The 15,800-nt window shown below is 41.6% G+C and overlaps 1 protein-coding gene across 1 annotated transcript; it reads left to right on the top strand.

Annotated features, from left to right (window-relative positions):
- Positions 1 to 3,242: 3,242 nt before the first annotated feature.
- LOC306987173 (hyaluronan synthase 1-like) lies at positions 3,243 to 9,031 on the top strand (the record flags this gene model as incomplete). Its single annotated transcript, XM_079591245.1, has 4 exons — positions 3,243 to 3,929; positions 5,641 to 5,866; positions 7,274 to 7,406; positions 7,560 to 9,031. The coding sequence occupies 4 exons, from the start codon at positions 3,243 to 3,245 to the stop codon at positions 8,233 to 8,235; spliced, it is 1,722 nt and encodes a 573-aa protein (XP_079447371.1). The 3' UTR covers positions 8,236 to 9,031.
- Positions 9,032 to 15,800: the final 6,769 nt, after the last annotated feature.

The following is a 15,800-nucleotide window of genomic DNA, read 5'->3' as shown; positions in this document are numbered from 1 at the left end:
ACGAACCAAACGTTTCAAGGAAAAAGCCAAGTCAATAGTCCAGGACAGGCAGGGGGGTCAAAAACCAGGAAAGCAAGCTAAGTCGAGACAGGGAACAGGAACTAGGCAAATAAACAACAAAACAGGATTAAATTAATCAGACAAGGCTTTAAAGGTTTAAAAGCAACCAAAACAAGACTTTCGGGCAAGGGGACAGTGGTGAAACGGACGGAAACCAAGACACACTGACAGAGAACCAAAGAAAGAGAGAAGCATAAGGCCACATTTACACATAGCCGGGTATTTAGAGAAACGAATATTTCCCCCCCTCCGTTTTCAATAATAACATCGTGCACACAACCCGGATAAATACGCCGTCGAGCGCCATCATAACTATGCCAAACCTATGGGCGGCAGTGTAGGGAGAAGGATAAAGCCATGCAAGCCAATCAGAATCCTCAGAATCGACAAGAGAGAACCTAAAACCCCGTTTCTCCCAGTTGACACGACAACATATAACTGCCGTTTTCAGAAATCTCCACTTTGGCCGGAGTTTAGAGAAATAATCGTTTTCTGTGATAAAAACGGGGGTTTCGTGTAAATGAGAGGTCAAACCGCAGGGAAATATCTGCGTCTTCCCTTTGTGTAAACGGGCCTAAGTAGTGGAGACAATCAGTGCAGAAATGGGAAACAGGTGTGTGAGTAATGAGAGTGGGATTCAGCTGTGATGGTAGAGTGAGGTGAACTGACAATCAAGACACAAGACAAACACAGCAGAAAGGCTGAAGATCAAACCAGAGTCCTGACAGGTGTGGTATTAGTCCCGCCCCCCCTCCACTGTGATGGAGAAAAAGTGACAGTGATGAGCACTGCGTTTTACCCAAAGTTGAACATTCTTCAACTCTCTGCGACCTGTAAAAAACGTTGAGCGCTTCAGCGTAAAAAAGACACTCAGCGCCTCGTTACACTTGTGGCGTTTTAAAAGCGTGGCGCATTGAAAACAATTGAAAAAACACGCCAGCCGCGTTAAAATCTACTGAGAAAAGTAAACACTCACAGACTGATGTTCTCTCCTGCTGTTTGACGACTGCTTCTAACAAGTACTATCAGATGGGTACGTAATTTTTCAGAGTATAAGTCGCATCAGTCAAAAAATGCATCATGAAGAGGAAAAAAACATATATAAGTCGCAGTGGACTATATAAATTTATTTAGAAATTTATTTCACAAAATCCAAGACCAAGAACAGACATTTAATCTGGAAAGGCAAGTTATTCAACTACACAACAGCACACAGAACAACAGGCTGAAGGTGTCCGGTATGTTAACATAACACACTAACAGTTATTCAGCGACACAATAGCATAAAGAACATATTCCTGGGAGGCTGAATAGGCTAAATAACATAAGCCAGCGAGTGCAACAAGTTACCGGTAAACAAAAACCAAGCTCGCGCGATCTCATCATAGACAGTAGATAAGATGGACACAGCGACCCCATAGGTTTCAATGGAGAAAAGTGAAGTCAATTAGAAGCACTCACTTCCTGATGGCCGGGCGAACTGCGCAGGCTCAAACTGAGCTTGACGACGTAGATGTGACGTGAGTAACCTGTCTGACAGCTGTCCGTCTTCTAGTAGCTGTGCCGAGAGAAATCTGAATCATTCCCTTCCGAATCTCGCAGAGACGCAGAGCCTGAGTATTAGCTGTCCATGAGCTAGCAGCAGGAGCAACTTTATCACTCTCTATGGGCTTCTCCCTTGACTTTATGCCTCCACGTCCCCCCGATTGCTTGCGAGCTTCTCCGCCGGTCTATACGGTAATTTCTCGACTGTGCGACAGTCGCGTGGTTATGTTTATTTTTACAAAAACTGCTTCTACGGGGCCATAACGTAAGATACAAAGTAATGGAGCCTTTTATAAATTGTCGTGTTTCTTTAGAAATAAATAATGGACAAATGGAGTCTTTAAACACCTCAGATGTAAAGTTATTCGCTGTCAAAGTGACACCAAAATGTCAATGTCAAAAGTCAATGGAATGCTAACAGCACGTGATGTTCTGCTAGAATGGCGGCGCCCGGGGGAAGCTTCAGTTTCTGGCTGATGGATTACCCCCAGGAAACATAAAGCAGGAAACTGGAACATCAACTGTCTGCAGCAGTGCTAAATTAACAGTTTTTTCCATGCATCATTTTATTATATCCATGTGTTTGTGGTTAGTTACAGTCAAAACATATAAAACAGTGAAATCGCCCTCGAACTCTTCTGTCTTAACTGCACTCGAGACGGTGACGGTGAGCTCCACTGAAAGGCTTCTTTCCTAATGGTTGTCGCTCGCCAAAATCGCTTCTCATTTGCATAAAATTTAAATTGCTCAATTTTTGTCGCGTGCCGCTTGACACACCCAAATTCTGTCAAAGTTTCACATATTTTGGGTTTATTATCACATAAGTTGCTGTGTGTGGTTGGTAAATAAAGTGTCTTGTGTTTATGCTCAAGTGGGCTCAGTGATATGTTAATAACAATATTATGGTGTTTTCTGGCTCAAAGAGGGAAACCTCACGGTTGTAAGTCTCGAAAGAAACCAATGCATTTTGTGACCTAGATATTACACTTTTTTAAAATGAGACTATAAATCAAAAGGGGATGGGGAGCCTACAGAACCTCTCAGCCCTGGGGCCTAACTTCGCTCGTTTCTCTCTACCCGGCCTTTCCCGAACTCTCCGCATTGACCCTGAACTGCCGGAGCAAAATAAAAACCAGAATTTCACGATTATGGAGTATGTGCTAAAGTTATTAATTCAGGTTGGACTACACGGAACGCCTAGGTCTGATATGCATGATCCGCCACTCATATATACATACCTAAAAGGGAAATAGTGCAAAAATTTGTCCAAATTATCTGGAATGATCGTCCATCCTCAAGCCTCACATACCCAACAGTATGCAATAAGAAGAGTACTGAGTTGTGACGTATATTGAGTGAAGCATGCTTATAGATAGCCTATACGTTTGAGGTCCTGCAGTGAACAGTCAGATCTAGAGGAGAGCAGGTTAAGGAAAGGGTGAATAAACCTGGGTGAAGATTTGTCCGAAGAGGTATGTTAAAAACAACTTATTGATTTTAATTCTATACTATTTATTATACGTGTAATTTTACACATTATATTAAGAAAAAGAAAATTGCATTCGCGTTACTTTACCTGATGTTTGTCAGTACCAACTTTTCTTTTTTTCCATTATTTCTAGCAATTTGCTAATAAAATGGACATCAAGCCAACATTAAGATGTTTTGGCTCTCTGATCCGAGCCATTCTCACATTTCTTTTTGCTCTCCTGGTCCTTGGGGTGATGTTATGGGCGTTCATTTATGGTTTTGCTATAGCTAAATCTCCATATAACATCATCTCATTTGGTTTCTATGGACTGCTGCTAGGCGTCCACATCCTAATTCAGAGCTTTTTTGCCTTTGTGGAGCATCGGCGCATGCATGCAAGACGTAACACTTGCTCTTACACAAAATCCATTGGCTTTACTATATCAGCCTATCAGGAGGACCCTGCCTATCTCCATGAGTGCCTTCTGTCAGTATGGGGTCTGCAATACCCAACTGAGCTGCTACGCATTATCATGGTGGTGGACGGAAACTCTGAAGACGACCGCTACATGATGGAGATGTTCCGGGAGGTCTTTGCTGACCAGGATCCTGGCTGTTATGTGTGGCAAAACAACTACCACTCTTGGAACCCCACTGGCCAAGCTAACAATGCAGCCGAAGCTGATGGTACAGAAGGAAATGATGGGGTGATGTTTGAAGACCCCCAGCGCTCGGAGGTTGAAGAACTCATTAGGACCAAGAAGTGTGTTTGCATCATGCAAAAATGGGGAGGAAAGAGGGAAGTGATGTATACAGCATTCAAGGCACTAGGATCCTCTGTGGATTATATACAGGTTAGTGATATTTACAAGCATTTATGTTAAGAACAACTTGAGCATTGAATTTTAGAGTAACAAATATGTAAGAAATACTCTTCCATTTTCTTCATATTCTACTATTTGTAATCATTTACTATTTGTATCTCTTTTAAAAACTCATCTTTTTTATCTAACTCTAATTGCTGATATGTTGGTAGGTTGTTTGCTTTATGAGAGTTGTTAGATATATGTATTACACTGTATAAATGTTATATACATTCGCTATACATTCGCTCATTGCATGTTTCTACAAATTGTACAGCACATTGGTCAACTACCCGTTGTTTTGGTAACTTTACAATAAGGTTCATTAGTTAATGTATTAACTGACATGAACTAACCATGAGCAATGCATTTGTTACTGTATTTGTTAATCTTTGTTAACGTTAGTTAATAGAAATACAGCTGTTCATGTTAGTTCACAGTGCATTAACTAATGTGCACAAGATTTTAATAAAGTATTAGTAAATGTTGAAATTAATAAATGCTGTATACGTGCAATTCATTATTAGTTCATGTTAACTAATGTAGTTAAAGGAGAACTCCGGTCAATTTTAACATTGAGCTCATTTTGTTGTAAATATGGAGTGCTGTCAATACAGAGAACAATGACAAAAATCGGTGTTGCCTACACCGTGTTATCCTCTTTTTAAAATTTGCACCCTATTGACTTCAATGGGGCAAGTTTCAAACCTGCTTTTAGCACGAGCAAATCTGACTGCAGTAGATGTGAAAGATATGAATAAAATGATGTTATATCAGTCAGCGCACATACCTGTATTTAGTTCCTGTTTTCAGTCAAAGTCCAAAGTAGTCGATTGTCGAGTTCACGCGCATAAGTTTACCTATGATCACGCGCGTGAACTCGACAATCGACTACTTTGGACTTTGACCGAAAACAGGACATAAATACAGGTATGTGCGCTGGCTGATATAACATCATTTTATCCATATCTTTCACATCTACTGCAGTCAGATTCACTCGTGTTCACTCTGAAGGAATCACTCAACATGGCTGGGCACTTGTAATGACACATCAAGGATGTTAAGAGGCTAAAAGCAGGTTTAAAACTTGCCCCATTGAAGTCAATAGGGTCCAAATTTTTAAAAGAGGATAACACGGTGTAGGCAACACTGATTTTTGTCGTTGTTCTCTGTATTGACAGCACTCCAAATTTACAACAAAATTAGCTCAATGTTAAGATTGTTCTCCTTTAACTAATGTTAACTAACGAACCTTATTGTAAAGTGTTACCGTTGTTTTTAATTGTACTTTATGTAAGGGTTAATGCCCGACGAGGTGTCCATTGTCAGGTTTTAATGGACGACGACGAGGTGTGAACCGGCCGACGCGCAGCGGAGGACGGTTGCCTCTGCCGAAGTCCATTAAAACCTGACAATGGACACCTCGAAGGGCATTAACCCGCTTATACCATGGTCACTTGCCAAATAACACATTTTTAAAACATTAGTTTATATTTTAATTAGTTTTACAATCGAAATCTAAAGTTACAAGTTACAAACAATAACTTAATTTCCTTGGTTACGCCTGACAGTTTATTTAGGTGTCCTCTATCACTTTTTAACGGACACCCTGCAGCCAATCAGAATCGAGTATTCACCCAGACCATGGTATAAAAATAAATTACCTTACCTTACCTTACCTTACCTTACTATTTGTAATTAGGTATGTGACTCGGACACAAAATTAGACCCTCTGGCCACAGTGGAGCTCTGCAAGGTTCTGGAGGGCAACCAGAAATACGGTGCCGTGGGAGGCGACGTGATGATCCTCAATCTTAAAGACTCCTATATCAGCTTCATGAGCAGCCTGCGCTACTGGGTGGCGTTTAACATTGAGAGGTCCTGCCAGTCCTTCTTTGACTGTGTCTCCTGTATCAGTGGCCCTTTAGGTATGTAATACAGAACCTTTTAAACCAAAAGTGTATATGAAACTAAATTGATCCTATACTATGAATGCATGTTCTTGGTCATATACTGAATGAGTCTTCTGTGCAGCTTATTTCAAATAAAAAAAGTTTGTCTTCATAATCAAAACATTGAATACAATAACTTGTGCTGCCTCTGAAACAACACTCCTTTTCTGCGGATGTTACTACAGGCTACTGAATAATATTAAAAGCCAAATTGCTATTTAGACACTGTTTTAGAAAACTATAACATTCGGTTCCATTTCAGTATAGGCTATAACATTTTTATTTATTTTATTTATTTTTTTGCAATCGAATCAATTCAAGATGGATAAAATCAAGTCCTTCTTAGAATGAGTTTTCCTCATTGAATATTCACTCAATATTCCACTCAAAAACACTACAAAAGTGAAATGTGTTACAAACAGCATGTTCACTTCTGAACTGTCTAATGTTAAAAATAAAGGTAAATAAATAATAATAAATGAAGAAATCCATGGAACCTTTCCATTCCACAAAAGGTTATTCATAGTGGAAATGATTATTTATGTTCTTCACACTAAGAAAAAAAGTGGTTATTTTAAAAACTGTTCACTGACAGGCAGAGGTGGACAGTAAAGTACATTTACTTGAGTACCATACTGAGTACTTTTTTGAGTATCTGTACTTTACTTGAGTATTATTTTTTCTATAAACTTTTTTACTTTAACTTCACTACATTTGAAAGACAAATGTCGTACTTTTCACTACATTTCTGTCAAAGTCTTTGAGTAGAAAGTAGTAATGTCAGTCAGTGGATGATCTTGGTTGCATTTTGGTTGGAAATGAAAGTCGGTTTGACGTCAACATCCAGCGTCCTTTTGGGACCTTTATTTTTAAGAGTGTAGCATGAATAAAATATGTTTTTTAAAGTATTTAAACTATCTTTGGTTCACTCAGAGCACAGAGAAACAGTGATTAAAACGGTATTAGTACTCATCTGATCTAACCTAGTAATATTAAAGGTGGGGTATGTAATTCTCTTTTTTGGCCATTTTTTCAAAATCACTTAAAATCCTATTCCTACTTACAGCCACTGAGTTAGAAGCACTGAAATAAAAATTAAGCAATTTAATCATCTGTGGAACGGGCAGAACTCGAAAAACTCCATCCAATCATTTCCAAGACCACCTAGAATCATTGGACAGTAAGTGCGTCAATCAATCGGTCGTACCATCCCCCCTCCCCCCATCCATGTCCATGTTCTTTGAATGGGTGGAGTCAAAGGAAAGAAGGTAGGACCATTTGAGTTGTGTATTTTCTAAATCTGCCAGCCGTTTTGCAAATCACATACCCCACCTTAAATATTTTGTCTGTATGAATAACTGCGTTTGATGATCTTGGCTTCAGGTCTTTATAGGAATGACCTCCTCCAGCAGTTTCTTGAATCCTGGTACAACCAGAAGTTTCTCGGCACCCACTGCACTTTTGGGGATGACCGCCATCTCACCAATCGAATGCTAAGCATAGGCTATGCTACAAAGTAAGTATACTGTTTGCCCAAATATGATTTACCATTGATGATTTAGAAGTGATCATCCTCTATAATGAGCACAACATTCTTTTCATGTCAAATACTTGTAAACTGTATTTTTAATTTCAACCAGACATGTTTTAACGGTGAGTTTTTGTTAAGGTATACTGCCCGTGCTAAGTGCCACACCGAGACTCCCGGCCAGTTTCTGCGCTGGCTCAATCAGCAGACGCGTTGGACCAAATCCTACTTTCGTGAATGGCTCTACAATGCTATGTGGTGGCACAAGCATAACCTGTGGATGACCTACGAATCCATTGTCTCTGGCATCTTTCCTTTTTTTGTCACTGCCACCATTATCAAGCTCTTCTGGACACGCACTCTATGGGACATTTTGTGGGTTTTGTGCTGCATCCAGTTGATTGGTCTGATAAAGGCAGCCTATGTCTGCATCCTACGACAAAATGCAGTGATGCTCTTTATGTCCTTATACTCTGCCCTCTACATGACCAGCCTCCTGCCCGCCAAATACTTTGCCCTTTTCACCATAAATAAAAGCAGCTGGGGGACATCGGGTCGTCGTAAGATGGTGGGGAACTATATTCCCCTGGCACCCCTTTCACTGTGGGCAGCCATCTTGTTATCAGGCCTGGGGTACACCATCTACAGGGAATGCAATGTGAACTGGACAACAGATGGAAAAAAAGAGGAGATCAAGTTTTTGATATATGGATCTGCAGCTTATGTGTGCTACTGGCTTGTAATGATCGGCCTCTATTGGATGTGGTTTCGGAGATTATTACGAAACCGCTCACAGAGTTACACTGTGAATGTATAAGACAATTATTTGGGCACTCGGGTAGGTCCTTTAGGGTGTCGTGGAGGGGTGAGGTGTCTAAGACCCAACATCTAGCCACTGATTCAGCTAGGCTCGTCATCCATAACTCCATCAAGATCAGCCAGGAACCTTGGAGTTATAACTGATGACCAATTGAATTTCACAAACCACATTGCTAGCACTGCCCGGTCATGCAGATTTGCCTTGTACAACATAAAAGGATCAGGCCCTTCCTATCAGAGCATGCTACACAACTCCTTGTTCAGGAGCGTGTTCTATCCAGACTGGACTATTGTAATGCTCTCCTGGCTGGTCTTCTAGCTTGCTCTGTCAAACCTCTGCAACTGATCCAGAATCTGCAGCTAGAGTGGTCTTTAACGAGCCGAAGAGAGCACACGTCACTCCTCTCCTCACAAAATTGCACTGGTTGCCAGTTGCCGCTCGCATCAAATTCAAGTCACTGACGTTTGCCTACAGAACAACCACTGGCACTTATCCCTTGTACCTGAACTCATTACTTCAGACTTATGTGCCATCCAGAAACTTGCGCTCTGCAACCGAGCGGCGTCTTGTGGTGCCATCTCAAAAAGGCACGAAATCTCTCTCTCGGACCTTCACCATGACCAGTTCCCTGCTGGTGGAATGATCTGCCGAACTCAGCCAGAGCTGCTGAGTCCGTAGCCATTTTTAAGAAACTGCTGAAGACGTATCTTCTTCGGCAGCACTTGATCCATTAATACTAACACTTCCTTCTCTATTCTAACTTCTAACTTTATTCTAAAAAATAAATAAATAAATAAATAAATTGTGTTGTGTCCAAAAAGTGTTGGATTGAACTGTGAAGGGTCATAGCACTTACATACTGTTGTCCTACTGCTAGTTTAATTGCTTCTATTGTTTCTCATTTGTAAGTCGCTTTGGATAAAATAAATATTGCATGTGTGTATATAAATATATATGTGTGTGTGTGTGCGCTAAATCAAATATTTATTTTGTGGTTATAAATAATTGTTCTGTTCCTCTGTCAAATCAGGTTAAAATGCCTTGTTTTATGGGCTTCCTTCCAAATTTTTACATAAATTACAGTTGGTACAAAATGCCGCAGCTCGAGTCACCACCAAAACGTACATTTTTGAACATATTTCTCCCGTTTTACAAAATTTGCATTGGCTCCCAGTTAAATTCCGTGTAAATTTTTAGATTTGACTAACTTACAAAGCACTTAACAAATTAGCTCCTTCATATCTTGTAGATCTTGTTCATACTCCTTCCCGCATTTTAAAGGGGTCATGACATGAGAAACCAAATTTGCCTTGATCTTTTGGTATATAAGAGGTCTTTGTACCATTAAAATGTCCTGCAAGTTTCATAGCTTAAGACGTCCTCCCCATTATAAACGAATCATTTATTTAATCAAGCTCTAAATACAGCTCGTTCTGGATTCATGGTAAGAAGTGACGTCACGGTACGAAGTGACGTACCAGCGTTTGCATACGCCTCCAGAACAAGACAGCTACGCTTTAAGCGCAAGACAACTACGCTCATTTCGTATCGTTGTCGCGCCCGCGCGCCGTGCGCCTCACAAGTGTTCAGTCGACGGACAGCGAGTGGGTCTGTGTACAGGGAAATTACGATGCCGCAGATGTGCTGTTCCTGGCTGTGGACAAACAACATCTTTGAATACGCTGCGAAAGATCCAGTCGTCAGGGGAAAATGGATGCACTTTATTTTTTGCGGACGTCTCAGTCACGGCAGTGTTAGTTTAAGCGTCTGTTCTATACATTTAAAGGATGACTGTTTTGAGAACAAATCCCAAAATGATGCTGGCTTTGCCAGAAAACTGTTGCTCAAAGATAAGTCTGTGCCGACTATTCTGGGCTCAACAACGACAACGCAAACTGTAAGTAATGTGTTTAAAACTTTAAACTACTTTTTAAATACGCTGAATCCGCACAGGTTCTGGCTGGGGGCGTTAATAATTGATGCATGCACTGACGTTAGCCAATCATAACAGTGGGCGTTAACACTGAACTCTTAAAGGGGAAACACCCCCAAAACAGACTGTTTGAATCAGAGGATGAGAAACAGGGTGGGAAAAGGTCATAAATCACTACATTTTAAAAGTTTTTTGTAAAAAAAACTATAGTAATACTATATTTGCACCTAAGGGAACATAATAATAAAATAAAAAACCCCATGTCATGACCCCATGGCTTCTGCACTTAAACTTGTTCCTCCACGCACTCACACAACTTCTATGGGGTCACAAAGCTTTTGGTTATTGTCACGGATAGTGATGAGGCAGACAGGCGAGTAAAATATAACGGATAATAATAATTCGTTACATTTATATAGCGCTTTTTCTGAGACCTCAAAGCGCTTTACATAGAAGCAGGGAATCTCCTCAACCACCACCAATGTGCAGCATCCACTTGGATGATGCGACGGCAGCCATATTGCGCCAGAACGCCCACCACACACCAGCTTACCGGTGGAGAGGAGACAGAGCCAATCAGTGTATCGGGATGATTAGGAGGCCATGATGGACAGAGGCCAAGGGGCATATTTTGGCCAGGACACCCCTACTCTTTTACGAAGGACATCCTGGGATTTCTATGTCCCACATAGTCTCGCGTAGCCAGACCTTCGGCTGAAGGTCTGGAATTCATAGCAGCTTTCTTTGGCCAAGGCCCGCCCAAAAGGCCGTTTGACCGTCATGTCAAACAACCAATTACAGTTTGTTTCGTTCAGCGTCACGTTTCGGGGGCGTGGAAATGTCCCCACAACAACAGACCGGCGTGCAATAAGTCTCCACTAAGTGCCTCAAACAAAACTCCTGGACATCTCTTAAAGAGTCTATGCCGTGAACCTCGCATACTTTCTACGTTTAGCTGATCTTGATAAATGCTCATTGTCACTCATGTAAACACAACAGTTTTTCTTCCGCAATCACACGTCTGCGCTTTGTTTCCCGGCGGACCAAAAATAAACGCGACACTCGCGCCCCCCGGAAATCCGAAAAAATTCAACCAATCAGATGACGACTTCGACATTCCTGAAGTGTTTCCAGTTAAGTGTACCATATGCATCAGACGTTTAGCCAACGTTCCGTGGGCGTGACGTCTGAGGCTGAGACTAGGTCCCACACAGACCACAGGGTGAGCGCCCCCTGCTGGCCTCACTAACACCTCTACCAGCAGCAACCTGGATTTCCCAGGAGTCTCCCATCCAGGTACTAACCAGGCTCAGCCCCGCTTAGCTTCAGTGGGCAACCGGTCTTGGGCTACAGGGTGATATGGCTGCGGATGTTAATTTGAACAGAAGCACGGAAGCCAGCAGATGTAAATGGTGAGTTGAATACAATGAGGATGAGATGAATGGAACTTAGCTGATGAATAACAGAACTGCCCTTCACAGATGGAGATTGGAACGAGCTAGATGACAAACACAGGAGAGAGTCACTGGAGATGGCAGAAGGTTCGTGGAACGGAATCGGATGACGAGGATCACAGGTAAGTAGTTCAGGTAAGGGTTGAGGTAGCGTATGTGTGCATGGAAAGACGAGATCAGACAAGGATGTGAAGTGGAAGTGAATGTGATAGTGAGCAGGTGACGAGGTACAGGTATGGTGAATCAGTAATCCGGGGAGCGTGGGCGGAGTGTGCAGATGGTGGAGCCGTGACAGTTATGCGGCTCCCCATTATGGAACTCACTTCCTGTAGAAGTTTGCAACAGTTCTAGTCTTTCGGTCTTTTAATCTCATCTTAAATCTCGTATCTGTTTAGGCAGGCTTTTATTTGATTTAATGTTTGTTGCTGTATTGGTTTTATTGTTTAATGTCATTGCTTTTATGGATTTTGTAAGGTGTCCTTGAGTGCCATGAAATGTGCCTATAAATAAAATGTATCATTATTATTATTATATTATTATTATATCACTGAACATTTATTTAACCACAGCCAAAGTAAATTTCTTACTTATGTACATTTTTCATTTCTATTTGTTGTGTTTATTTAAAATGAGAAATCTGATATTATTTTAATCGTATAGACTATCTGTTATTTAACAGATGAGATAATTCTTTAATGCTGATCTAACCAGCAGAAGACGGGCTAAAATCCCAGTTGCGCAGTTGCTGCGTTACAATGTGCCCCTTTTACAACTATGCTATTATATTCTATATATTTTTTTTTAGAGAAACCATGAGAAAAAAAGGTGAATAAAGACTGACAGTCATTGTTCAGAAATTATGAATTGTTCAGAAATTATTATGTTTTAAACTAGCTGTATAGTTGTGTTTTGCTGTGTGTTTGTCAAACTCAAAAATTAGTTTATTTTTAATTATTTAAAAATGCCACTATTTTATATGAAAACGTTAATAATTTAATTTTTTTGAGAATTGTAGATCGTCTTGTATATTTTTTTATTAGATCAGATAACATTTAATCTGTTTTATGGTCCTGTTACAATGTAGGCTACCCCACCTATGGGGCATGTTGTCACATTTGACTAAACAAGAAAAAAGTATAGCCTATATTTCTACGGAAAAACGTATCTAATGAGGAGAAGGGGTAGCTTTTCGTTCTTATTATAGCCTACACCCTCTTGTTTCCTTGAAAAGATACTGCAACACTGAACAATTCCATCACTGACAGGTCAAGAAAGCATTTATAGTAATATGAAAATATTAACATTTAGAAGAAAAAAATACAGAAGAAGAAGAAAAGAGAAACTTTGAAATCTGTTAGGGAACAACTCTTGTTTGCATAACTCCAATGATTCAGATAAAAATATAAAGCATCAACTTGGACATAGGCCTAGCCTACTCTATATTGAACATGCACACACGCACGCACACACTTTTTTTTTTAACATTTATTAATTTAGCAGACGCTTTTATCCAAAGCGACTTACAAATGAGAACAATAGAGCGCAAGTTTCTGGATGGCACATAAGTCTGAAGTAATGAGTTTAGGTACAGGGGAGCAGTGCCAGTGGTTGTTCTGTAGGCAAACGTCAGTGACTTGAATTTGATGCGAGCGGCAACTGGCAACCAGTGCAATTTTGTGAGGAGAGGAGTGACGTGTGCTCTCTTCGGCTCGTTAAAGACCACTCTAGCTGCAGATTCTGGATCAGTTGCAGAGGTTTGACAGAGCAAGCTGGAAGACCAGCCAGGAGAGCATTACAATAGTCCAGTCTGGATAGAACAAGCGCCTGGACAAGAAGCTGTGTAACATGCTCTGATAGGAAGGTCTTTCTTTCAAAGATTTCTGACAGCTGATCTTTCTGTTTGTGAGCTCTCTTACACTGCGTTTTCAAATCCCTACTATTACTAACATACGTAAATCTAATGTCACACGTCGGAGGCGGTACAATCCTAACAACCTGCGTACATTTCCAGTGTCTTCTAGCATATTCTCTTTTCCTATTGGTCTCTGGAATTGCCAGTCCGCTGTAAACAAAGCTGATTTCATTACATCTTTTTCTAGTCATTCAGGTCTCAGCCTATTGGCCCTGACAGACCTGGATCAGATCAGAGGACACTGCCACACCGGTTGTCCTCTCCACTAACTTCATTTTTACACACACCCCTCGCCTGACTGGAAGGGGTGGAGGCATGCCCTAAGACTGATGTTCTCTCCTGCTGTTCGACTGCTTCTTCTAACAAGTACTATCAGATGTACGGTGTACATTTTAGGACATCCTCAGACCTCAGCCATATGAAGACAAGGCATCATGCCTCAGACTAAAAGGCTTCAGTCATTGGACAAAACGGCATCGCGTCTCAGACTGAAAAGCTTCAGGTCTCAGGAAAAACAATGTCAGGTGTCAGGTCTCGTACAATTAGGGATCAGACGAAACAGCCTCAGACCTCTGAGTCCGTTTCATCCGATACCTTTATGTCTGAGTCCGTTTCATCCGATGCCTTTATGTCTGAGTCCGTTTCGCCCGATGCCTTTATGTCTGAGTCCGTTTCGCCCGATGCCTTTATGACTGAGTCCGTTTCATCCGATGCCTTTATGACTGAGTCTGTTTCGCCCGATGCCTTTATGTCTGAGTCCGTTTCATCCGATGCCTTTATGACTGAGTCCGTTTCATCCGATGCCTTTATGTCTGAGTCCGTTTCGCCCTATGCCTTTATGTCTGAGTCCGTTTCATCCGATGCCTTTATGTCTGAGTCCGTTTCATCCGATGCCTTTATGTCTGAGTCCGTTTCATCCGATGCCTTTATGTCTGAGTCCGTTTCGCCCTATGCCTTTATGTCTGAGTCCGTTTCATCCGATGCCTTTATGTCTGAGTCCGTTTCATCCGATGCCTTTATGTCTGAGTCCGTTTCGCCCTATGCCTTTATGTCTGAGTCCGTTTCGCCCGATGCCTTTATGACTGAGTCCGTTTCGCCCGATGCCTTTATGTCTGAGTCCGTTTCGCCCGATGCCTTTATGTCTGAGTCCGTTTCATCCGATGCCTTTATGTCTGAGTCCGTTTCATCCGATGCCTTTATGTCTGAGTCCGTTTCATCCGATGCCTTTATGTCTGAGTCCGTTTCATCCGATGCCTTTATGTCTGAGTCCGTTTCATCCGATGCCTTTATGTCTGAGTCCGTTTCGCCCGATGCCTTTATGTCTGAGTCCGTTTCGCCCTATGCCTTTATGTCTGAGTCCGTTTCGCCCGATGCCTTTATGTCTGAGTCGGTTTCGCCCGATGCCTTTATGTCTGAGTCCGTTTCATCCGATGCCTTTATGTCTGAGTCCGTTTCATCCGATGCCTTTATGTCTGAGTCCGTTTCATCCGATGCCTTTATGTCTGAGTCCGTTTCATCCGATGCCTTTATGTCTGAGTCCGTTTCATCCGATGCCTTTATGTCTGAGTCCGTTTCGCCCGATGCCTTTATGTCTGAGTCCGTTTCGCCCGATGCCTTTATGTCTGAGTCCGTTTCGCCCAATGCCTTTATGTCTGAGTCCGTTTCGCCCGATGCCTTTATGTCTGAGTCCGTTTCGCCCGATGCCTTTATGTCTGAGTCGGCAATCAGTGCAGAAATGGGAAACAGGTGTGTGAGTAATGAGAGTGAGAGCACTGATTAGAATGGGATTCAGCTGTGATGGTAGAGTGAGGTGAACTGACAATCAAGACACAAGACAAACACAGCAGAAAGGCTGAAGATCAAACCAGAGTCCTGACAGGTGTGGTATTAGTCCCGCCCCCCCCTCCACTGTGATGGAGAAAAAGTGACAGTGATGAGCACTGCGTTTTACCCAAAGTTGAACATTCTTCAACTCTCGGCGACCTGTAAAAAACGTTGAGCGCTTCAGCGTAAAAAAGACACTCAGCGCCTCGTTACACTTATGCCGTTTTAAAAGCGTGGCGCATTGAAAACAATTGAAAAAACACGCCAGCCGCGTTAAAATCTACTGAGAAAAGTAAACACTCACAGACTGATGTTCTCTCCTGCTGTTTGACTGCTTCTAACAAGTACTATCAGATGGGTACGTCATTTTTCAGAGTATAAGTCGCATCAGTCAAAAAATGCATCATGAAGAGGAAAAAAACATATATAAGTCGCAGTG

This window comes from Phoxinus phoxinus (genome assembly GCF_949152265.1).
Source record: "Phoxinus phoxinus genome assembly, chromosome: 19".
Classification (NCBI taxonomy): domain Eukaryota; kingdom Metazoa; phylum Chordata; class Actinopteri; order Cypriniformes; family Leuciscidae; genus Phoxinus; species Phoxinus phoxinus.
The sequence above is the reverse complement of the archived record's forward strand: the minus strand, read 5'-3'. Positions and strand labels throughout refer to the sequence as shown.